The 26,996-nt window shown below is 36.5% G+C and overlaps 1 protein-coding gene across 8 annotated transcripts in view; it reads right to left on the bottom strand.

The window, feature by feature from the left end:
- Window positions 1-12,282: 12,282 nt before the first annotated feature.
- kcnc1a (potassium voltage-gated channel, Shaw-related subfamily, member 1a) overlaps window positions 12,283-26,996 on the bottom strand; it is a 61,473-nt gene continuing 46,759 nt past the window's right edge. For 2 of the 8 annotated variants that reach the window (XR_015494855.1, XR_015494856.1), the window contains 3 exons: window positions 19,408-19,593; window positions 17,078-18,811; window positions 13,080-16,052 (listed from right to left, as the gene is read on the bottom strand). Coding sequence is in view for 6 of the 8 variants with exons in the window: in XM_087259677.1 (XP_087115803.1) it covers window positions 15,103-15,242; window positions 19,408-19,593 (326 nt within the window). In the remaining 2 variants the exon portion in view is untranslated. 8 annotated transcript variants of the gene reach the window in all.

Below are 26,996 nucleotides of genomic sequence, written 5' to 3'. Positions count from 1 at the left end.
AATCATTTTTATATTTTCAAATTCTAATTTTTATGAGCCATTTTGGTCCAAAAAATTCCCTGCAAGATCAAAATGCACTGGTATTACTAATGACTGGTAATGTCCACACATCATGTGGAATACAAGGTACAAATACAAACACAACCAACACACACACACACAAATAGGCATGGGACAATAACCGTTTTAAAGGTATACCATGGTTTGGAAAATTCAAGGTTATAAAACCACTAAGATTTTCTGCTGTACTGCTCCTATGGTTTAAATAGTGTTTTTTTTATTATTATTTTTTTTAGGACAGCAGTATCTCCAGCAGAAAAGATATCCAAAGATGTCATTTTAAAAAAATCTGTGGTTTTGAAACTAATGAAGACAGCAGAAGTCAATGACTCATTTGAATCATTTAGCCTGACATGTTCACTGTTTCTAAATTATTTTAAATGTTTCTCAAAATAAAATCTATTTTGTTTTTTACCCAGACAAAAGAGCATATATTTTAGGGCAGTAATCACAATATTGTGAAACCGTGATATTTTATCCAAGGTTACTGTCAGAATCTTATACGGCCCATGCTTACACACAGACAGCATAAAATGTATGACAAATTTTTTGTTTTTGACTCGTATGCTCATCAAATTTTTGCTTAATATAATAAATATATTTTTTCAAGTGCATAAACGTTCAAAAGAACAACTCAATTTTGAAATAATTTTTTGTGAATATGTATATGTATGCATTTTCCATTTTGATTTTTTGCAGAGATGCACAGTGTCTTTAAAGCATCTAAAATAATCAATTATCATATAATCAATCAAAATAATCGGTCAATCAATTACAAATAAAAATACAAAATATAAGTCTTTTGCCATTTAGATTTTTGATATTTTCAATATTTAATATGACTTTTGAGTCTCCAGAATGTGTCTGTACAGTTTCAGCTCAAAACACTCATCAGATTATTTATTAAACCTTTCAGAATATTGGATTTTTTGCTCTAAACACAAGCAGTTTTTGTCGCCTGTGCCTTTAATGCTAGTTCTTCCCATTGTTCCCATGAGCCTGTCAGACTGTGCCTTAATCTCTGCCTCTGCTGTGTCAGATAAACAGCACAGTGATAGACACGGAAGCAAATCTCACGTAACGTTTGTGAGAAATACTACAGTAAAAACTTTCCCAATGATTATTTGATGTATTTGCTGTGGAGTTAATTCAAGCCTTTTAATAAGTCACACACAATGCTGTTACAAAGTTCACACACACTCACACACGCGCACACACACAACGCCTGCGCATTTAACTTTGCAATGTTTCGCACGCAAATGTGACAGGATACATTGTACTATCCACTGCTGTATGGATATCCGTTATGTTAATGTACAAAACAAACCTGATGTAATGTCCACAAACCAGGATTGAATCATCTGCTTTTATAATTGTACTAACACGCGGCTGTGGTGACGGTAAAATCGATGTAATTTATTACAAACATGCACTGTTTTAAAAACGTTTTAAATTTGTAAAACTCATTCTTGGTCACATTTGATGATAATTGATGATCACAGAGAGCTGAACAGATCTTTTAACCTCAGTTGCTTTGCACACGTCCTCTCTTGTTGATATGATTCTAGGTGTTACCACAGAGGCATGTTAATACACAGCTGTTAATCAATTCGGTGTGCGGGGAAACCGTACTCCTGCATCACGTTGCGGTGGGCCTCAAAATGGGAGATTTGGAAACCAATTTATTATTTATAAAGACAATAAATCTTTTTTTATCACCCCAATATGACAGTGGACACACTATACTTACACACTGTTCTGTCCAAACAGCTTAAAAACGTTTTTCCTCATAGGTGCCCTTTTAATGTTTTCTTAATTGATCTCTTCAGACTGCTACAGCTTTTAGTCATTTTAAACTTGCTGTATTAGATGGTGTGGCACTGGATGGTTTGTAAAAAGCCTGAATCAGTATGTTAATATGCTATCGATGACAGCTGTTAATCTCTTATTGCACTGCTGATAATTGTCTCAGAAGTAAAAATAGGTGCATCTTTACCTCAACTTTGTCTATCCTACACAATTGCACAGGTGTTTGGCCACTTCTGCTGTATGTAAATGAACAGTGTATAGATGGTAATTTATGATAACTGCAGATGGAGAAGGTGAATAGCCAGGGCTGTGATTTCATGCACACACATATAAACAGGTATATAATTACTGCTGAGGTAATTATCATTGCAGATAGCCCAATTATCGCAGGGTCTAGTTTTGTTTATATTCCTTCGTGAACGGCACAGGATCCATGTAGGCAGATGCAGCAGACTGTAATGATACCGTTACTGACACAGGATAACATCAGCGATAATTACGTGAAGAACTTAGCGTTCTGGTGTGTGAATGTGTCTGATGATTTGTGGACCCAAACAGCACGTACACATGTAAGCAGGCAGAAAAAAAGCAGATCACATACTTGTGTTGCTATGGCTACGGTCCCTATTAGGTAACTAGGTTGCCATAGTGTCTGAAAAGATCAAAGCTCAGTAGCAGAGCAAAGAACTGGGGTACGTGAACTCACACAGAGAAAACACACACTCACACCAGGCCACACATACACTTGAGTTCCGGCCTGTTGATATGAGTATATATAAACATGAAAACACAATTACTGAGCAGACATGTCTATGACCAGTACATAAATTTGATTCTGTGCTGTTCCAGATGGGAGATGAACCTAAACAGTTATTTTAATTTCTTTGGTACAGTGGCGCATTCATATGTTTATTTTCCTCAGAGGCTTTGGATTTATTAATAATTTTGTCAATTAATCATTTGGCAGATGCTAAGACAACAGGAGCAAGCAAAACAGAAAGTGTTAGTCGGCCACAACAATTATTATCTTGTAAACCCATACACACACACACACACACACACACACACACACACACACAAACACATATTTATATGACTACCTATCTACTGTGTTTTAAGATAAGCTTATCCTGCTCACCAAGGCTTCGTTACTCCAGTCTTTAGAGTCACGATTCTTAAGAAATCACTCTAATATCATTTATTATTTATGTTAATAAATAATCGAGGAAAGACTTTCATTTCTATACAATTCAGTCAGCCTGCTAGGGTTAAGTGTAGTGCAATTTAATTTTACTTCTAGTAGTTAGAAATTCATTGCACACAAACCTGAAAAATTGCGGGTAATATGAACTCCCAAATATTTAAATCCAGATTGAGAAACCTGAAATTGAAGAGATGCTGCATCAAGGTTTAGTTTATATCCTATATATATATATATACAGTTGAAGTCAGAATTATTAGCCCCCCTGAATTATTAGCGCCCCTGTTTGTTTTTTTCCCCAATTTCTGTTTAATTGAGGGAAGATTGTTTCAGCACATTTCTAATCATAATAGTTTTAAAAACCTATATCTAATAACTGATTTATTTTCTCTTTGTCATGATGACAGTAAATAATATTTTACTTGATATTTTTCAAGACACTTCTATACAGCTTAAAGTGACATTTAAAGGCTTAACTGAGTTAATTAGGTTAACTAGGCAGGTTAGGGTAATTAAGCAAGTTATTGTATAATGATGGCTTGTTTTGTAAATTATTGAAAAAAATATTAGCTTAAAGGGGCTATTAATATTGTCCCAAAATTGGTTTTTAAAAAATTAAAAACTGCTTTTGTTCTAGCCGAAATAAAACAAATAAGACTTTCTACAGAAGAAAAAATATTATCAGACATACTATGAACATTTCCTTGCTCTGTAAAACATCATTTGGGAAATATTAAAAAAATAAAAAAAAATAAAAGGGGGGCTAATAATTCTGACTTCAACTGTATATATATATACATACATACATACATACATACATACATACATACATACATACATATATATATATATATATATATATATATATATATATATATATATATATATATATATATATATATATATATATACAGTTGAAGTCAGAAATATTTGCCCCCTTTTGATTTTTATTTTCTTTTTTTTAATATTTCCCAAATGATTTTTAACAGAGCAATGAAATTTTCTAGAGAAAGTCTTATTTGTTTTATTTCGGCTAGAATAAAAGCAGTTATTAATTTTTATAAAAACATTTTTGGGACAAAATTATTAGCCTATTTAAGCAAAAAAAAAATTCAATAATTTATAGAACAAACCATCATTATACAATGACTTGACTAATTACCCTAACCTGCCTAGTTCACTTTATTAACCTAGTTAAGTCTTTTAATGTCACTTTAAGCTGTATAGAAGTGTCTTGAAAAATATCTAGTAAAATATTATTTACTGTCATCATGAAAAAGATCAAATAAATCAGCTATTAGAATTAAGTTTTTAAAACTATTATGCTTAGAAATGTGCTGAAACAATCTTCCCAGAACAGAACAGAAATTGGGGAAAAAATAAACAGGGGCGCTAATAATTCAGGGGGGCTAATAATTCTGACTTCAACTGTATATATATGCACACACACACGCACATAAATACACACACCCAAATCGGAAACTTATTTACTATCTTTGGTTGGGACATTTTCATCTGGACATAAAATATATTACAATGCAAATAATGAGACTGGGAATGGGAATTATCAATTCCCTGAGTAGACTGCAAAGATTTAAGCATAATAGAAATTTAAGCAAAAATAAAAGAGGGCTTAACGGGCGCCCTGCCTTATTACAAAATAAAAAATTATTAACAGAAGTTCTGGTATTGAAAGAGAAAAGAAAGAGAAGAAAATTGAAATATTGAAAGAGAAGAAATTCATAGCAGATGAAGGTTTACACAAGGGGCGGGCAATTAGTTTTTCCAAGGGGCCACATTAGACTCTGGGTGGTTTTAGAGGGCCAGACCAATACAGTTAATTTTTATTTTATTTTTTTAAATCATTAATCTGAGGTAATTGGTCTACCTTTGTTGCTGTGTAATTCCAAGTGTGAAGCTGCCTGGTTGGTTCCTGTCACATGACTCTAATAATGAAACTGAGCACGCAAAAGACGCTATATGTAAAAGTCCTTTTGTTGACTCGCAATATCAGAACTGCGCATTGCAAGGCCGTTTTTGTGATTTTAAATTAAATAAATACTTCGCTCGGGCCAATCAAAGGAAATCCAGCAGGCCACATGTGACCCGGAGAGCGTAATGCCCAGGTCTGGTTTACACTGTTGAATGTTTCCTGCTAATGACAGAATAGTTAGAGGGACACCCTATCATTTATATCATTACATTCCAGTGCATTATATCAAGTTCTGTGCTTTTACCTCTTGCACATTATCATGAGCGTTCATTTATACAACTTGTGCTGTACCTTACATTTAGGTGCTCTCATATAGCATGTCGCACTAAAGTTGTTGCACAGTGTATTTTGCAATCATCTTATTAGAGATTGCTGAAATAAAGCATTATTAGTAAACAATACAGCAAAGCATGTCAAAAACAAAAGGACAAAAGTAAGAGAAACACAACAAAGTTATTTAAGTGCTTTATTTTATTTTTCGTAAACTTAATTTTTCTTCACTGAAATCATAGTAAGATCCTCTAAAAATCTTCAGTTGATTAATTAAATGATAGGTTATCATAACTCAGTCTTGCTGACTACTAACAGGTATTTGTAAGCAACAAAAAACAGCCGTTGAAGCTTCATCTAAACAGATTTTGGTTATATTTAGCTCACTGTGTGACTGGAATCATGCTGGTATAGTTTATTTCTACAAAATGCACACATTGCACTGAGGTATATTGTAATACTTGCCGTCAACTTCATGCAGTTTGCATTCATTAATAGCATCGCTTAATCCACCTATTAGAGTACACTGTGTAGAGTATAGAGGCCTAAGAATGGGAAAAAATGTGCTTAAGACTAATCTTGCAAAGTTTAGCCGCATATTATAGTGTATATATTCTGAAATATTTACAAACATATAAATGCTTGGTGACAGATTCAGGTTAAAGCTTGGATCTTAAAATCTGTGAGCTTCTCTTCAGTCTAGAAAGAGCCACTCGATCTGAAGAAGAGTGGCTTTTTGCTAAAAATGTAAAAATCTTAAAAGACAGGTGCTATTTATTTGTGATTTTTGACTTGTTTTCAGAGAACTACAGAAACAATGATGTTTCTCCACCTGTAGATTATTAAAAACTCATTTAAAATCCATTAAAAACATTTATCACCAATTGGCAGTGAACTAATTGGCAGTCCAAATAACTGGATATGGGTAGAGTTGTAGCTTGTTAAATTGACTCATTTTGACTCATAAACGACTTGATAGTTTCTCTTTCTAGTTCCTGCTGCATCAAAATGAATGATCATATCAATGCAGTCCTCTTTCTGTTTGATAAGTCTAGAATCTCACTTCATTTAAATCATCTCTGGCTTTCACTGATGTCCTTGCTGGAATTGGGGAAAAGAAAGGGTTAATTAGGAACGCTATACATACAAAATGACCGACTCAAGATACAATTTGTCTACTAACATTTACAACCTAAGCAAATGCAGGACTCAACAATAAGGAATGCCTGATGAGCCACAGCCAGTGTGAAACAGTTTGGTCAGGTTTGTATGCTCAGTAGGGCCAGTCTAAAGTATTGCAGATTGAAGAATAAAAAAAGATTATGGTAGTTTGGCTTTAATAATCTGTCAGAAAAAAATTATTGGATGGGTTACCAAAATTCTTCAAAATATTTTGAGATCTATTGGAGAAACTCATTCTCCATTTTCAAATTCATAACTTAAATTTAACCATAAAAATTACGACTGATTTTTCTTTCCTGGGTGGTGTCTTTGTTTTAAGGCACAGCATGTAATTTTCACCACTAGAGGACAAGTATTCACAACAAACAAAAGCTGAGTTTGATGACGCCATGGCTTGTGAAATCATGGCAGTTGTGGTCTTCATTATATCCTATGGAACTCTTGCAGTAAGCATGTTTAAGGATGAGCTGAAGTATTCAACACTTATTATCATGGTCGTATGAAACGACTAAAAGCTGTCGAAGTGAAACGAGCGCAACATGGCATAAAAGCAGCGGAGCTTATATTATGGCACAATCCATCACTTCCAGTTCATCAGGTCGTGATCACGTGGGGAAGCAGCGCAGTTTTATCAAACTAAATACATTTTAAGATTGTGTTGGGTGTTTGCTAACAAATAAAACCAGAATCTAAAGGTCATTGGATGTCATTACCATGGTGACACGCGACACAATTCGCTAGTTAAAATTGCTTGTTTCTCTGGGTTCTTTAAAAGGATACTTTGAAAAAAATTGGGATGATGTAAGCACACAAGACAGCTAAATATATAGCACTGTTCTAGTGGTTTTTGGATATTGTACACTGTAAAAAAATGCAGGGTTGTACAATAGATTTGAATTGGGAAAACATGAAGGAATTAAGTTAACTTTAGTTTTTTCAAATTTAAGTGGATTGAACATAAAGCAATTAAGTTGTTGCAAATAACCTCAAGAATTGTGTTTCAGCTCATTTTAAATTGAAATAAGTAGCCTTATTTGTGTAATGAAAAAATCTTACATAATGCACCTTTGATAAATTCCTTTAGTTAAACAAGTTAAAAGCTTAATGTATTTGTTGTAAATTTCTATGTAAAAATAGTATTTGTTCAAATATCAGGGTATCGGCAGGGTATTAAAATCTTAAAATGTCTTAAATCTCAAAATCAAAATTTTAAACCTTAAAAACTCTTAATTTACTGAAATAGTGTGTTGTTGGTCTTAAATCGTTTTTAAACAGGTCTTAATTTTCCATTGTTCATGTAAAGTTACCCAATCTGGCCAAAACCCATACAATCACCAACAATCCACCTTAATAAAACTTTTAACTTTAATTAAAAAGGTAATTTTAACTATTATTTTCCTTACAATAACATGTGTTTAAAAGAGCTCCATGTATTCACTGCTGGAGACACTGAACTAGACAGAAGTTGTGCATAGATTTAGTTTATTATAGTTTTTACAATTTAAAAAAATTATTTTAAAGAAAGTTTTATGTCTGGTACAAGTAGATATTGCTTGTTTTTACACAATATTTAAAATATTTAGCAAAATGTTAAAAATATTTAAATTGTTTTATTAGCCCTGTCTGAGTCTACAATTTAATTCATAATGGTCTCCAAAATGTCTATGTCTTAAAATGTAAATTTATGTCTTAATGTCTTAAATTTAATTTAAACCTGCATAAACCCTGAAATATACAGTAGTGGCCAAAAGAAATGTTCAAGGTGTACATTTACAAGATATTTGCTTTCAAAGAGCTAATAAGTATAATCATTCAATCAAAACATGAGGAACTTGTTATACTTTTCTGGTTACAGAATGTCTTGGTTACAGTTTTGAATTGACAAAACCATTTAGCAGTTTGTGTCATTTTTTTTTCTTTTTTTTGCAGCCCTTATTCTGCATTCATTTTTTAGTAATTTTCTTTCGGCTTAGTCTCTTATTTATCAGGGGCTGTCACAGCAGAATGAACCACCAACTATTCTGGCATATGTTTTACGCTGCCAACGCCCTCCCAGCTGCAACCCAGTACTGATAAATTAAGTTCATCCAATTCATTTATACCACATGCATGCCTTTAGACTGTGGGGGTAACTGGAGCACCCGGAGGAAACTTACCAACATTGATCAATTTGCATATTAATGAATATAAACTAATTCTTATATGTTCACAAATGTTTCCCAGAGATGGGTTGCGGCTGGAAGGGCACTCTGCGTAAAAATGTGCTGCATAAGCTGGCAGTTTATTCTGCTGTGGCGACCCTGGATTAATAAAGGGACTAAACAGAAGAGAAAATGAGTGAATGAACGAATGAATGTTCACAAATTAAATAGCTGAAACGTATAAAAGGTTTTACCCTCTACAAACATCAGTATGTTTGAATAAGGGATGAAGACTTGAATTTTCCTAGTCTGGAAAAGACTTCGTAAATACATCTTTCTGTCATATCTTTAAATGTCATCTCAAATTGTTCTGGCAGTTGGGGCCGGCAGGAAAAGTCCTTATTGTTGAGTCCCAAAAAGTGCAAACAGCAAACAAAGGCAACTGATGACTTACAGCAGCAGCACAGCAGAGAACAACATCATTAGGTTGAGCCCATTCTAATTTAAAGGCAGCTTTGTGAATAATTGTTATGATTCACCACAACAACACAAAAAGTTAATGGACAGGTTTGAACTTACACCCTGTACTACATATACTAAATAGTCAGTTGCAAGCATGGGCAACACGAAAAGCATATTTACAGTACAGGCACACATACAAAAAACACACATATTGAACACGCATGCACTCTGATACACATTTTACATGGTAGTCCAGTTATAACCAAGTGGATGATGTCCTTAGACTAATGTTATTTTTAGTGATGTACACAGGACAACAACTAGGTCTCAGCCAGTCAATGTTTGTTTGCAAACTAGAGTTGCCTTACTTCTACTGTATAAAAATGCTAAGCTATAAAGCAATTATGCAGTTTATTATTACTATAATAAACTATAGAAGCAGACTAGTGTAACCCATATTAAAATCTGATACATAAAAAAATATGCAAATTACATTTTCTAACACATATTCGGATTACATTCATATATGGATTTGACAAATACAAAAAAAATTACATAAATATTTGTAAAATTACTTTGTAAAGTTTCTTTTATTCAAACAGCAAGAGTTTTTTTTCACAGGAAATGAGGCTTTTCGCAAAAGATAATAAGATGATATATGAAAGGGAACATCGTTGAAAAAAATTTCAAATTTCTCTACTTTTATTTACATTTGAACAAAAATGTGTATGTCTGAATTTGTCAGGGGTATGAATAATTATATATTTATATAACAGTTCTGTCTGGTTCTTGAATCTGACAGCCATAGAATATTGAAGTAATATCAGCACTTGTACAGCCTCTTCATCCTTGTGTATTACTCCGCCCACAGGAATGGCACAGGATTGCTGCTGTTGGACAAAATAAAGTACTTTTGAGGCTTAGGTGAGAATGTAGATGTTTAAATTGCAGCTATGCCGTTTATTTATAAGAATAGTTCATATTTTAAATAGATTCATTGATTTGGCTGCCATCAGCCAGTCATACTGAGCAGAGCAAAGTCGTTTGACGTTCTGCCACAAGATGGCAACAGAGATCGCATAATAAGTCCTTAGAGAGAGAAACAGTATTTTCAGTGTACATTTAAAACTACCACTGAACAAATCATTAACATACCTATCAACCCTCCCGTTTTTCACAGGATTGTACAGTACTGTATTTTACAGTTACATCCTGCTATCATCCCGTAAAGGTATTTTCCCGTATTTCTCCCCTATTTTTAATCTTCCTATGGTGTAATTTAGGTGTAATCTTTGACTCTACATTCTTCTTTCAGTCTCGCATTAAATCTGTTATTAAATCTGCATTCTTTAAATCCCTTCATCAGTAGTAAGGATGCTAACACTGTCATCCATGCATTTGTCTCATCACACATTGACTACTGTAATGCTCTTTTTATTGGTCTGCCTGCCAGCCTCATCTCCAGATTACAATATATTCAAAACTCTGCAGCTATAATACTCACTCATACCAATTGTTCTGCTCATATAACCCCAATCTTGTTCGACCTCCATTGGCTCCCAGTTGCATACTGCATTAAATTCGAAATTCCCCTCCTTTCATTTAGATCCTTAAATGGCCTAGCTCCCTCTTATCTTTGCAACATGCTTGACCCCTACATCTCTACTCGCTCATTACGTTCCTCAGACTCTCCCTTGGTATCGCCTCTCTTCAATGGGGGGCAGATCATTTAGTGTTATTGCACCCAAACTCTGGAACTCTCTGCCACTTTCACTCCGTTCTGTAAATAATATCTCAGAATTTAAATCTTTTCTTAAAACGTACTTGTTTTCTGAATGTTACACTTCTAATTTCATAAACTGACCACTTTGTTTGATCAACCTGTAGTCTGCATATTTGTCTCCTAGGTCTTGTTTTGTAATTCCAGTTTGTTATATTAGACTTCTTGTATGTTTGTAAACCTAATGTTGTCTCTACTTGATTACTGTTTCTTTTAATGTGTGTTCGTACTATCTCTTTTTGTTACATTCTTTGTAACGTGTACTTGAGCTTTGGAAAGGCTAAATAAAAAAGTATTATTATTATTATTATTATTATTATTATCATTATTATTATTATTATATTAAGGGTGGCAATAAACATTAAAGGGCCAATCCTCCCTATACACAAACCATTCCGGCAGCTTGAAGTCTGCATTCTGTACCGGCTGTAAATTTCCTAATAAAGCATGTGAGCGGTCGGTAACTGGTGTACAACAAATGCTAAATATGAGCGGGAGTGGTGGGGTACGGACTAAAACCTAGAGGGAACGGGATTCAAAATTTAGTCCCGCGCAGATCTCTACCGCCAACCACCAGCGGACAGCCCTTGCTCTTAAATGTGGGTCTGTTCTGTGCTTTCGTTTATTTAGGCATGAAAACACTTTGAAATAAATATAAAAATGGCAGGATTCCCTTACTTTCTATGCAATCCTTTCAAACAGTCAATTAGCCGTGTGTGACTGTTAGCTGACGCACCCCATAGTGACAAATAAAGCTTTTTCCCAAACAGATTCTGTACACGTGATTTGAAGCTGAGCGAAGGTCTGGGGTTTGGGTGCGTGTTTGAACAGATACACATAATTAACAATAACATCTAAAGATGTTGATTTTGGGGTGTTTTTTTTTCCAAACACAACAAATTTTGTGCCTTTTGAGCCTTACAATCTTAAAATGTCAGCAAAATCACCTACTTTGTTTAAAACTTTAGACATTACACAAAAGCAGGGCCGTGCACAGGGGGTGGCCCGGTGACTAGAGCCACTGCCCCTCTGCCCTCGTTGGCTGAGGTGCCCCTATCACGTCCTTACCCCCAATATATATAACTATATATATATATATATATATATATATATATATATATATATATATATATATATATATATATATATATATATATATTGTATATATGTATAGATGCATATATTACATATATAAATGCTAATATGAACTTGTATGCCATACATCTAATTTGTATATATTGCCACATATTAGATTTCTATGTGGGAAATAAGAGGATTAAAAAAAAATCATTTTACAAAGTTGATGACATCACAAAAGCTGATTGGCTAAGACAGTTGTCGTCCCATATACATCATAGAAATTATTAGTCTCAGAACATCAACCACTTGGCAAAATCAGGACAGCCTTTTACACACCACTACAAGTTGACAATATTACCAGCCACCACAACAAAATGTCCCTCTGAAATAGATTTAAATGTGCTGAAAGTGGTCTTCCATCCATTCGTGTGCAACAAACAGACTATCAGGAGGTGGGAGGGGTGTTCTGGGCCATGCACACAGTGGTAGGAACACCACGATTCATGACACACACAGAGTATGCAGGCGGATTGTGCCGGCCCTGCCGAGAAGCCTCTACAGACATGAAAAAAGAAGAGAGACAACAGACGAGTTATTACCCAGACACCTCCAGAACAAAGACGGGTGAGCAGGGTGCGAATGACGTGCCAAACAGTGCAGAGGAGAGATGGAGGGGTTAGGAGGAGTAGGAGGAAGGGATGAAAGGAGAGCAGAGGGTGAGGTTAATGCCGTCTAGCAGGCACGTTCAGCAGGCGTAAGGCAGGCTTTGGCATCATACCTCATTGAGCAGAGTCTACTGAATGTCGACGGCAGCGCTTCTTTAAAAACTTCAGCTCGTTCGCAGCATGCAGGTGTTTCCTTCAAATGTTAATGGTTAATTCATCAGCATGCTCATCAGCGCAGTCTGCCATGCTGCTCCACCTGGAGACACACTCTTTTTCATTTTCTTTTCACTCGCATTAAAGACCCTTCCAATCCAGCTCTTTGTGCCTGTTGATTTCAGGTCAAAGAGAGCATTGGTGCATCGTCCAATGAGAGAATCAGAAATTAATCAAACATTCCGTTGCAGTAAAGGGAAAGAAAATAACCCAAGCGTTCTAACAGGTTTCATACAAAATTTATTTCATGCTTTGTTTGTACTCATGTTTTTCTTTCTTTTTTTTCTATGCAGTTGCATAACATTGTGCATGCACTTTTGTTTTTTTGTCTTTTTGTTCCCAAAGTTCTAAATTGCATACAATTCTCTTATAATGTAAATATACATCTGCCTTTTTTGCTTTTCTTTGTGTTTTAGTACCTAAAAGTAATGAGAAAATGGAAAATATCTCAACAGGATGCTGTTTTTTTTCTCTTGTTTTTCATATTCGCTTGTTTTCTTTCCAAAAATAACACTGTCAAAAGTCTGCACTTGATATGTGAAATAAACATTTGCTCACGACAGTTTGCACAGGATCTATTCACCAATAATTATGACATAAAACAGAAAAGTAACTCATTTTGCTCAGTTTTTTTTGTTTGTCTATAAGATCCAAAATCACAAGCATGCCAGACAGAAACAAAGTCGAAAGGTGGAGTTTACACTCTAACCACTAGCATTTAGTTCAGAATGTGAGGTCAATGTGACCAGAGCTGAGTCATGTGGTTAACAACAAAGACAGAATGAAGAAAGATCTGTTGCTCAAATAAAGAACATGGTTTCTGAACATCTCATCGTATCCATGGCTACATGTCAATTCTGCAAAAGTCAGGAACTCTTGAAAGAAAATATGTTGTTTTTTTCTGTACAGATATTCATAACAGATATAGAATATTTTCCTCTTTTTATGTAACACCATGCAGCTCATGCTAAAATGAACAGGTAAGAGTCCACTACATCTGTCACTGCAGGTACTATCGTTAGTACTGTGTTTATAAAAATGCATTCTGCTGGCTTTAAAGCCATCCATTGGTCACACTCTTCCTTCGCTGGTCTTTAAGGTCTTCTTTAAAAAAGTCCTTGTCCGTTGGGTCCCTCACGCCATCGGATTGGGAATAAAAACGCCGCTTAGCAACATCCTCTATTGTGCTCTCTCTCTCTCTACACATGCGTCCCTCTTGTGGATTCCAGCCTGAAATCCCTCTGGCCGTTGTGGAGTCCAGCAATGCTGGAGAAGGGAATCCAAGGTTTTGAGATGCTGCTGCCTTCTCAGGTCACTTTGAGCACCTCTGACTGCATATACTTAACTAGGGCAGTTTCCTCTTTGCAGGGATCTGCAGTAGAAAATACAGGGGAGGATGGGATTGCTCAGGGTCATCCTGCCATTGGGCCTTGTTTTCATTCAGCTCAAAGAATAAGGAGGAAATTGGCTGAGAAAATAAGACTTCCTTTTCAGTATAGTAAAAAAAAACGTTCATTTGGGTTGCTTTTGCAATCCAGGGCTAAAGAGGTTGGAGAAAGAAAGATGGACAGAAATGCACAGGGAGAATGAAAGAATTGCAGAGGAAGGAGAGACACTGGCCGTAGACAGCGGAGGAGAGAAAGAGGAAATCCTGATTGCTCCTACCTGGGTTCTTGTTAAAGAGGCGACGGAGAAAGAAGGAAGACTTCACCAGACCAAAAGGGAATTATACCATTTAAACGTAGAAACTACACAAAAAGCAAACTGACAAAAAAACAAGTGGCTATTATTTTGTCCTCCAGGTGTCAGACAATATAATCAAATGGGAGAGGATTTATAAGTAAACATTCATAGTAAATTCATGATTTCAATCATTTGAAGGGAGGCTTTGCCTCATTAGTTCTTCCAGTTATGATGTGCCCCCTAGAACAATAATGTGCTCTTAAAGAAAAGTTTACCTTCCTCATCCCTGTTCTTCTATTGAGTTTGATACAACTAGGAAATCCATACAAATTTCCCTGAGATCTTTTGGAGGTTTTCTTTCTCTCTGATGGCTTTGTGTGAGTTAGTCGGTACGTAAAGACAAGAAACAAGCAAAACGGACGGAGGAAGAGGAGAAGAGGAGACAAAAACAAAGCTCCAGAAGACAAGGACCAGAAAACAAGACAGACCAAACTAGATCAAACAGCAGCAGGACAGGAGGAAGACCCAAGGAAAGAGCTCTAACTACACCACTGCTCCATTTATTACAGAATGGAGGGGATTGGAGAATGGGACCGCCGCAGGAGAACAGGTGGGATGCAGGACCCGGTGGACATCGACACCACCTCGGCCAGCGTTCGGGCCTTGCTGGATATGGTGCCCAGGCTTCGGGACTTTTGATAACCTTGGTTTAGTGGAGAGAAATGTGCACATGGCAGTTGCTAAGACACAAAGGCTTGGTCTTGACCTCTGTCAGTTTGCTCCACACCATGTTGGCTGCTATGGGTCAGGTTTAAAGGGTTTAAAATGGCATGCAGTCTCTGTGTGAGGGCATGCACAGAGATCAGTTGGTTAATCCGGCATTAGAGCGAGCAACGAAAACTGTGGATTGCAAGGCATTTTTTTTAAAGATTAACTTTAAATTGACTCACTTTAAGGTAGTCATATCGGATGATTTGTCAGGGTCAAAACCTCAGATTTAAGCACTTTAAATGACCTTCACAATCATTTTGAGTCATTTTGACCATTAAAAAACATTTGAAGAGTTCAGATGTACATGTTCAACAAATACTTTTGCTTCAAATCATCTAAATCCCAGCCTCAGCACATTCAGAAATAACAGTGAAGTTTGTTTGCAAAAGCCGCTAAACACCACTTGCCTTTCACAGTAAAAGCCGTCATGTCCCAAAAACCAATCTGACTGTGCAAATTAAATTATATGTTTTCAATGTAATGGTGCGCTTATACGCCGGCTTTTATGAGGTGACTGTTTTATTCCACTTTCGATTTCAATTTTAATAGATGCAAACACTTTATACAGTCGGAAGTATAGCATGCATTTATAAAGTTTTTTTTTTTTTGTGCATTTACTTTGAGTCCGATTTACAACACTTTAAATGGCAACTGTGTTTCAAGAAAGATGAAGTTAAAATGCCGTTCTTTTATCCCACATGGATGCTATGGGGGTAAACAAGAGACTAAGGCCGTACTCACACTAGGTACAGTTGCCTCGAACCGGGCCAAAGCACGCTTGTCCCCCCTCCCGTCTCCCCCGACGGCCCGCGCTCACACCATACCGGGCCACGGCACGCTTACGTCATCGCTGCTGCGCTGTTCAGAAGCGCTCTCTATGGCAAGCCTTTTTAGCATTTAAATCTTTGTTCTGACTCCATAAATATATTTGAAGATATCTCTAATTAATTTACTAATAGTCGAATTACAGTTGTAGATATCTTGAATTGGATTTTTGACGAGTCAAAACTCAGTTAGAGATATCTGCAAATATTTTTCAATGGAAGTCAATGGAGGAATATGACTAGTCATAATATATTTGCAGATATCTCCAATCTGATTTCGTACTAGTACAATTGTAATTGCAGATATCTCTAATTGTCATTCTGACAAGTCGAATTATAATAATGACTTGTCAAAATATATAATTATATCTCTAAATATATTTATGGATAGTCAGAACAAGGTTTAAATGTTAAAACGGCTTGCCATACGCTCTCATTTAGCAGCACAGTGAAGATTTCTCTAGTTATATCCTTTCAGTCGTTTGTTATGCAGTGACATGCAGTCAAATATTTCGCCAAACAGTCCTTAGGGATGCGGGGACACACAGTCAGATATTTTACCGAACAGATCCGCCACTTTTGGCGCTCATAAACAATCATTAAGCTCTCGTGCTGCAGGAATGAGGAGATCTGCTGAAGGCGCGCAGCTGGCGTGCTGTGAGGAGTTCTTGTCTTTAATAAACTACGGCAGTTTGCGATCACTGAACAGTAAGAATGATTAATAAATCCATATCAAAAAGTCCCTTAAAAGTCACGTCTCGCTTTCGGTTTCGGGCTTTGGCGCGTTTCGCGCTCACACACAAGCGTACCGCGCCAAAGCCCAAGTGTACCGCGCTCAGGCACACCTCTTCCAACCGGGCCAGGGCCGGCCAAGTGAACCGTGCTTGAGCCCGATTCAACGCACTCACACTTCTCAAACGATCCGGGAAACGGGCCTGGGCACGGTACGGATGGCATAGTGTGAGTAGGCCCTCAGAGGCATCCCCCTTTTGCCCAGTAGGCCTACCTTGTGTTTTATTTGCTAATGTAAGCTGTTTTTTAAAAGATAAATAAAATGTATAAAACTATTCATTATTTATAGTACTTGATATTACCTAAGTCTGATAAGCTTTTTTATATTAATGGGCAATGCACAGATATTGATGTTTCGCAAAGTTTTTAAACTACATTATTTGAATCTAACAAGCTTGTTTTTATTGCTGTACTTACATTAAATCTAAATCTCGAAATCAGAAATGAACGCAGATTGTTAAGATTTAATTCAGGTTAATTTTAATGTTATTGATTGATGCGCACTCGACACATTTCATTCATTAATTTTCCTTCTGCTTAGTCTGGTTCGTCAGAGGTTAATACAGCGGAATGAAGGTGTTTTAAGTGGTTTGTGTAATGTGTTTTATGTTTGTTAAAAAAATTTGTAATTGCATCTTTAATGATTTTACAACTAATTACACTGTCTAGGTGGATTTAGAGGGTTTGCAAAAAAGCACAAGTGGATTTAGCCGGTTTTGACGCAATAAAACAAAATCTACCTTGTTAAAAACCAAATAATTATCTAAAGTGACATTTTTGGAAAAGAGTTATTTTATTTACCGCCTAATAACCTTGTCATTATATCTAAAATGAAACTTATGAACCTAATCAAAGGAGCCTGATAGAAAATGCTTATTTCCAAGAAAAGAGGTTTGATAGATTTAGAGGGTTTTGCATCTGAACTCTTCATTTTATGCTTAAGTATATGTGTGATGAAAAATCTAATATCTCTGCGATCAGATTGTGGATTTTTTCCAAAACCCTAGATCAGATATGATTGTTTAAAGAGTATAACATTGTTAGAAGCCTACAGCAGAGACTTGGTTAATACAGATTAGAAATCTTTCTCCACTTGTAGCTCACTGACTCAAAATGAAAGAGTTTGTCATGTCACTGCCTGGTGTGTCTACAGCATCTCTACATACTCCTTTGCCTTGTGCAAAACCAAGTTTTCACTTTCTCATCCAATACCATACAGGCATCAGGACAGATTGTGCAGCAAGGCCGCAAGACTGTCCTAACACATGCACAACAATATGCTACAAAGAAAAAACAACAACAGTGCAATCCAACAAACACTGCATGCATACACACACACACACGCACGCACCCACACAAACATCTCAACTCACACAGACACAGATAAATCACAAAAAATATTAGTTGGGAAGAGTGTGTGTAGATCTGCTTGGTGATCTTGTGGTGATTTTGGCTGTGGGTAAGATCTGGAGTCAAACAGAGCATGCTCACACAGAGCAACATGTCATAAGACACAGACAGACAGCGCTATTGGTTAGAAAATGGTCACGTGACAGATTGGTGGATGGAAATTCTTTCGAATGTGATCAATTTTATGTGGTCGCTCTGTGATCTGATGATGCAGGAGTAAAACTAACGCTGGGTTATATATCACTACATTTGCTGATGTCAATGGAAAGCCTGTGAAGCTACATAGCATGTAGGGGTCTTATGTTTATCTAAGGCTGCTGTGAGCACGGTTTGAACAGGCATGGATATCAGGTGGTGACCCTGGCATGGCCGTCTTCTGGGCTGTGCGCCCAGCCTAGCTGCAGCAGTGGGTAACCCTGTGTGCCATGCGTCGGGCCGGCCGGCTCCGCCCCTGACCTCCCTGAGAACAATCCGGCTATGAGCCAATCGGATAGCATTAGGAAGACCAGAGAGATGGAAGGAGGAACAAACACAGGGACAGACCACAACAATGTACAGTGGTGGAAGAAACAAGTAAAAAACAAACAAACAACAAAGAAAAACAGAAAAAAGGGAAGATTAAGGTTGGCCCCAAGAGGCAGCTGTATGTGTGTTAATATGACGTAATGCAGCGTGGTGTGGAAAAAAAAAACGTATTTACAATATGTTAAAAGAGAAGAGGGTTGGAGAAATGTGACTTTTGGAAGCGTGCAAGGAAGGATCTTCATTTGACCATCACTTATTTACGTATGAGCAATTTGGACTACAGTGTAATACGGTAAATAAAAAAGAGGCCATTTTTAAGCCAATGTAATTAAAATCTGAGTCAGCTGAGGTGGAAATTGAAGACAAAATTTGGTCTTGTTTGTAAAGAAAGTAAGAGTTTTTATTCCATCATTATAAACTGTCTGTTGTGGGCGCGCTCTGCTTGTCTGTAGGTTGTGTCTGTTTTGTTTATTTTGTATTGCACATGATGTAAATACATTTGTGTGTGTGTGTGTCAGGCAATCGCCTCACGCAGAGATTACATACCCTTCCTCACTCGGGTGCCAGTGTTTGTGGACCGTCTGCCAACGTTGAGCAGAAAGCATGGAGTGTCTCCCCGTGGCTCGTTGGGGTTAAAGATCTGGCCGTCCTCAGGGGAAATGGCTTGGTCTATATGGGGACAGTCCTCATTGGCCAGAGCTGCTTTAGCTGCCTCACCGTTCACTTTGGGATCTTCAAACACACAAGCACATGTAAGAAGAACATGGCGATACATCAAAACTGATGTACTGTAAGCGGGAGCAAAGATGGATGAGAAAAGATTATGGGAAGCCCTGCTGTTGACATGTAAATGTATGCTGTGGTTGCATGCATATATGTTGGGGTTATGACCAGTTTGTTTTAAAGCATACTCTTTCGACAACAAAAATTACCTCAACTGCAATCACTGTGATGTTTCTTTACGTTCTAGACCTTTACACTAATCAAAGGGATAGTTACCACCCCCCACCCCACCCCCCACCCCAAATCATTTTGGTTTAGGGTAATTATGCAACATAGGCTCATTCTGAAAACTTAGCCCTATATAAGTTCATGGAAATCAAGAATTATGTAGCCAGACCTACGTATGGCTGAATTTCATTTTTTAAATGAACGGGCTGGTTTGACGCTGTTCCTTTTTGCGTTTTCCAGCTGACCGCTTGTCCCCGTATAGGCGGCTGTCCCACTTTTACCATTTTGTCCCATTAGCTTGCCTTGTACGTCCGCAGACTTGAGACGCAGTTCAAGGGGTTCGAGTCTGGTGGAGAACAATTCCAGTCAATTGGTCAGTCAGTCAGTCAGTCATTCAGTCTGCAACGGCCTCTGGTGAGTTTACGTTAGAACAACAAGGGCGAATGCATTTGTAAGAGAAATTTCTCAAAAAGCGTACTCGGTGACCCCTGGGCATTCGCAAAAGCAAAAAAACTGAAAAAAAAAAACAAACCAAAAAACAACGCAGGTCCTGGGATGTATTTGGCGCGCTCCATGAATGTATATAGAGGTACGTTTTCAGAATGAGCCTGGGTTGTAATTATGTTGTAAGTAATGTTCAGTTTCTTGCACACACCAATTGTTTTGCTTCATTAGACCTGAGTATGTTATCAGGAGCCTTGGCATTATGTTTTGTGTTACATATAACTTTTTTTTTTTTTTTTTTTTTTTAGCTATTGAGTTGTATTTTATGTGTGACTAAGAACCATGGATTTGACTAAAAATGTTCTCCTTGTAGTCACAAAAACTCTATTTGAACAACTATTTCAAATCTATTTTAGAACAACTAAATTTACTATGGTACATGCCTTTTCACTGATTAAACAGCATAGGCCTCCAGTTCAGTCTATTTCTTCTCGAATCATTTTGTCCAGTAACTAATAATGTTTTTAAAAAAAGATACAAAACTTAAACATTTTGAATCAGGGTGGGGCCAAGTCGGAGCACTCACTCTGATCCCCCGGGCTCTGGGTTGGTTGGGGAAATTCCAAACTAAACCAAAACAAATGAGTACAATTGGCTTGAGATTGGCAATGAAAATGCAACCTGCAGGATCTCGGAATTTAAAAAAATAACAAAAAAAAATCAATTAAACCTTTTATAAACAAAATAAAAATAAAATTGTGAATTGATGAGGTTTGGTGGTTGCAAAAAATATCTAAAAATCTAAACTATCCCTTGTATTTGACCCACATACAAAAAATTTTGCTGTAAAATTGGTACTGAATATTTATAAATACCCTTTACCCTGTTTCCACATACAGATTTTTTTTCAATATATTGTAATTAGATTACCAAGTAAATTGCAACTGGAGCTTTTAAGACCAAAACATATTTGGTTCAATTTAGAAAAGATAAAAAAACAAACATTTGAATTACTTAAGATAAAAAATTGGACTGGGAAGCAGGGTGCAGGTCTGATTTAGCTCTAAGAGATGGAGGGAGGAGCAGTAAATTATAGCCTCCAGCCATGGTGTAATATATAGAAACAGCTCGTGGCAACTAGCCTGTTCACCTGTGAGCTTTCTGGCAGCCAAAAGCTTCTGCTCAGTGGATTTACGCCTCATCGATCAGACCTGTGAGAAAGAAGAGAGCGGCCAAAGCTCCTCCAGGGAGTGAGCGCTGTGAACTCTCATATCTTCCACCTGGATTTTCCATTGTATCGCCAACACTGATTCAAGAACGCTCTGTCTGACATATTACTGTCAACAGAAAAGCATCTATCAGCAAGAACAACAGCCTTTAACTTTGCAGTTATTCAAGCAGGACATGAATCCAGTTGGAACTATTAGAGAGGCTACATTTCATTATGGTCAATGGAGATATACTACACCCATACACAAAATATATCTAAAAATGTTGCTAAATAGTACAAAAAGAGATTTTTTTGGATCGTCTGGGTTTCCAAAGGTTGTGAAATTTTTGAAATATCACCAAATGTTTTACCAATTTAAGTGCTATCCCAGCAGGCACACAACATCATAAGACATTAATATTAGGTTAGATTTAGGTCATGATGTCAGGTGACCCAAATTCAATGTCTAGCTAGAGTCTAAGGACAACTTTGGTTTGACGTCCAATAACAAAATAAAATGACAGATATTTGGTTGATTTTAGGTTGTGTTGAAAAGTGGCCAAAATCTAAAGTCTGATTGATGTCATAGTAGTAACGTCCACACAGCTTAAAGGTGTAACATGATTAGATGTTGATATCAGGTTGATTTTTAGGTTGGACATTGTTATCAGCCTGACGTCAACCCAATTTTCATTTCTAAACAATATCCAATGTCCTCACGACATTGGGCTACAACATCAATATGACGTCATGTTGACATCCTGTGCCTGCAGGAATGAGAACCCAATAAGCTCAGTAATGGTTTTTTAGTGTTTCTCAGGGGTGGTTGAAGTGCTACTGTACAAAGCACCATCTTTAAAGATGTGATATGATGTAGTTGCCTTTTTTTCCCATTTTTAAAAATGTCAACAAACAAGCTGACCCTCACAAAAATATTTTATTAAAATTATAATATATACAAATCATATTTATTTATGAGCAAAATGTAATTCTTTGGTCAACTTTGTGTCACTGTGCAAACACCAATGACTATCTTTCTTTCGTGAAAAATAAAAGGAGAAATGTATGTGTCCTGATTGTTATCACAGTAAATGGGAACTGGAGCTTTACAGCATCAAAAGGCACATCGATATGCCATTTAAAAATGTTCACTACGTTACTTTTAAAGCCACTTTCAAAAAGTGGAAACTGGATCAACTTAATTTGTTGTAAAGTTTCAAAAGAATGACATCAGCACATCTTTTATTACTCTGATGAATGCACCAGACTGTCTGTGTTTCCACTCAACGCTACAGAAGACTTCAGATACAGTAAAGATATTGAGTCAAATTAACCACTTTTCTAATACTTTATGATACAGCCCAAGCTATTTTTCATTTTTCACTCATTATACTAAAATAAACAGTCCATATGAATACATACTGATACGCTGTAAAAAATAATAATATAAAGATATCTTCAACTAGTTATTTTGTTGCAACTAGTTCCAGATTATTCACTAGTTTTCCTATTTAAAATAAATTGAATTGTTATCTTTTTAGATTGCCCAAACCTGACTCCAACTTTAAAATGACATTTATCTTGCCTATATTACTGTTGTTTAGTTCAGTCAAAACCAGCCACTCCGAATATTGGCTGGATTTGAAAATAACTTTTCATTTATTGTTTTAAATGATTACTTATTATGACCATTTTGACAAGTATATGTGACGTTTCAGCTTGGAAACAGCCCCTTTAAGGCTTTGATCCTAATTTTGCCATTTTTGAGACTGTTCCTTTTAATTTAAATGAGAATTTGCAATTTTCAAAAGAGACTGGAGCTACAAATGCATATGCATCAGAATACTGGCAGATTCTAAACAGGACTAACGATATCTCTGTGAAAAAATGTAAAAACAGAAGTGTCTCAGCAGAAGGCAGTCTATTGCCCCTTTTACACAGTGATACAGGTAAATAGTTTCCGGAAGGACTTTAATGGTAAATTTAAAAAAAGCTAGAACATTCTGGAATTTTTCCGGAAAAGACTGTTCACACATCCATTCCAAAATACTGGTAAATTCTGACATCATTACCCATAAGCTCTAAACGGCTGCGCTTGTATTTGTAAATATAGAAGAGGTCGGGCTTTTGTTGATAGTTTCACTTTTATAAAGCTTTAGCATTTATGCAGCTGCTTTGTCCCAGAGACATTCGAATGCAGAAGTGTGAACTGCAGCTAAATGTTTACACGTTTAACTAGATTACAAATTTTGTAGAAAGATGAGTATTGTGAACAATTTCGATGAGGCATATGGAGGAACACTTTCACATGTCGAGATGTACGTAATATGTGTGTGTGCTGGAGCTCACCGAAGCACTTCTGCACATGCATCAAGCAACTGAATCAGAGCTTGAAGATAAACAAACAGCGATTTATGATAAGCATTTTATCGATACATTTGTACATAGTTGGCATTAAGAAGGAACATAGAGACGTTAACTGACTAACATCTAGCAGCTAAATGTGTCTGGAAAAATATTCAAAGGCTTTTATTTTTATAAACAGCGCAGATGTGAGTGCGTCTGAATGTTCTGGTGGGCTGGAGTTGACGTCTCACGTCAGTCTGTTCTAATCGTAAACACGCTCTTTTCTGCAATTTTCCTTCTGCGCTCACACAGAGCAGCATTCCAGCAAATTACTGGTAATGTTACAACTTCTCTTTCCGGAAAATTGCCCAAAAAATGTACCAATATTTTCAAAAAGTTGTCGATAATTTTCCGGAAAAGGTCTGAATGTGTAAAAGGGGCTTATGGAGATTACAGTGTTCATTAACTCCACTTTTATAATCATAGAATACACTGACATTATCTTCAGCAGAGGAAAACTAATGGCAGACAGCTGCTTCTCACTCAGTGGTGTTTATGCTTTCCATTCTCTCAAATGTCATGTACAAAGGGAGAAAGCCGTTTTAAAGACTATTTTTATCAAGTAAGATAATGAAACAAATGGAATTAATAAATGTTTACCATTAGAAGCTGGCTATATTCACACACTGTTCACTCACAACTGTTTAAACCCCTTATAAATGTGATTTTATTATAATTGGTGCACTTTAAATTATTTAAAATATTAAGCCTTTTTATTTAACCAGTTCAACATGTACAAATCTGCAACTGCGAAATAAGTGGATTCTAAGAAATCTCAAGGCTGAAGATATATGCATTGAATTTGTATGTGTTTATTCATCATGTGTGCACATTTACAGTATGAGCAAATGGCACACCGATACTTAAAAACATGCACGCACACACACACACTAGAAAAAAAGTAGTGAAGTGATTCAAGGCTGATGGAGAGTCTGTAAACAGGAGAAAGGATGATATGACTCATCTTTATGAATAGTTTGATGAACAGGCATTCCTCTGACTCTCTCTACCATTGTTTCTGTTTCTCTTTCATCCTGCAGGCAAAACAAAAAAAACCTTCTTTCTCCACCGTGGTTATTTTAAAAATGACTCAACTATTATTGTACTCTGATAAACAAAAGTTCAAGTAATATTTCAGTCTGAAATATTTTAGCTTAGGCGTCTCCTCATTTAAAAAAAGAATGAGCAAGTTTAGCAGAAATAAAATCAATATTGTAAAATGTAAATCTTTTAGTGTAAAATGTATTAGCAGAAAGATTAGGAATTAGTATCAGTTGATATTTTTATGTTCCATATTCTAATAACTGAGTTAGTCTTTGCTGCATTCTGGATTTAGCAGCTGTCGCAGAAACATTTGAGATGTCTGTCGAGCACATAAATAATTTATTACTTGTTAAAAAGTCTGAAATATATGGAAATATGAAATGGTAGCAATTTTTTTTTCAGCTAGGCAATGTATCAAACATCAAAACTCATCTGAAGATGATCCTCCATTCAGTTCTGTCTATTAAAGTGGAATATACTGGCCAAAAGTGATGTTCGAAGGCAACATTTGCTCATAATGACTCCACAAGTTTTATCAAACAATCAAAGTATGTGGAACATGTTTTCACGAAAAAGGAAAACACTAAACCTGAGTTAAGGTATGAGGTAATCAACAGAAAAAAAGGAAAAAGGGTGAACTAATTTACAACGCCTAAGATATAATAATTTATTCAATTCATTGACTTGCATTGTGTTTGATTTGTGGTCTTACCTCTTGTGCATTCCTCAAAAATGTTATTAAAAATGAACTGAAATGCGGAGCACATCTAAAAGTATACAGTCCTGTTTTGCATTTATCATATATTTATTGTATAAACTGATTAACTAAGGCGAGGCATTGGCGCAGTAGGTAGTGCTGTCGCCTCACAGCAAGAAGGTCGCTGGTTTGAATCTCGGCTCAGTTGGCGTTTCTGAGTGGAGTTTGCATGTTCTCCCTGCCTTCGTGTGGGTTTCCTCCGGGTGCTCCGGTTTCCCCCACAGTCCAAAGACATGCGGTACAGGTGAATTGGGTAGGCTAAATTGTCCGTAGTGTATCAGTGTGTGTGTGTGTGTGTGGATGTTTCCCAAAGATGGGTTGCGGCTGGAAGGGCATCCGCTGCATAAAAACTTGCTGGATAAGTTGGTGGTTCATTCCGCTGTGGCAACCCTGGATTAATAAAGGGACTAAGCCGATAAAGAAAATGAATGAATGAATGATTAACTAATACTACCCCTAAACCTAGCTCTTACCCATGTAAACAATATGTGTGTTCACATACAGTAGTGTAAATTATTTATTCTAACTATTCTTAGAAAATATACATCAATGTAACATTATATTTGAATAAAAAACAATGTTTTCCTAGAGCTGAGATAAATTTAGACCACTTCTATAGGCTATATATCTTATTAAACACAATATAAGTTGTATAAATTATCTTACGGCTATTTTAGAGTGAGGAGAAAAAAAAATCTGGCTTCAAGTTGCAGACTGTTTTTGTCTGCTCAAGCAGTAATATCCAGCTGTATTTATGTGTGAATGAGAAGCTGCTGAGTTTAAACACACACACACACACACACACACACATTGACTGTTATTTACATGTGAGAGGTAGAGCTCTGTAAAGGACAGATCTGCTGGGGCTCTGCTGCTCCTGCCCTACTTCTTCACTGCTATTTCTGCTCTTCAAATCCTTCTTTCTCTTCATCAACCCCCTCACTTCCAGCTCCCTCCTCAGCGTTATCCAGTTTTTAAAAAAGCTAATATGAATAACATATTATTGGTGGCGCAGTGGATAGCGCTGCCTCACAGCACCGCACAGCAAGAAGGTCACTGGATCGAGCCTCGGCTGCGTCAATTGGGTCATGTCTTGAGGTCGTTTGTTTTGATGCGATTTACCTTGGACAGGAATCACTGGACTGATTTGTCAAATCCCCATAAACAGGATAAAATAAAGTAGTGGCTGCTTTAGCTTTAGCTCTACTATAAAAGATCTGGGTGTCATATTAGACAGCAATCTAACTTTTAAAAACCATATATCCCATGTCACAAAAACTGCCTTCTTTCATCTGAGAAATATCGCTAAATTACGAAATATGC

Source organism: Danio rerio, chromosome 7, assembly GCF_052040795.2.
Source record: "Danio rerio strain M-AB ecotype USA chromosome 7, GRCz13ab, whole genome shotgun sequence".
Classification (NCBI taxonomy): domain Eukaryota; kingdom Metazoa; phylum Chordata; class Actinopteri; order Cypriniformes; family Danionidae; genus Danio; species Danio rerio.
This window is presented reverse-complemented; position numbering and strand designations above follow the sequence as displayed.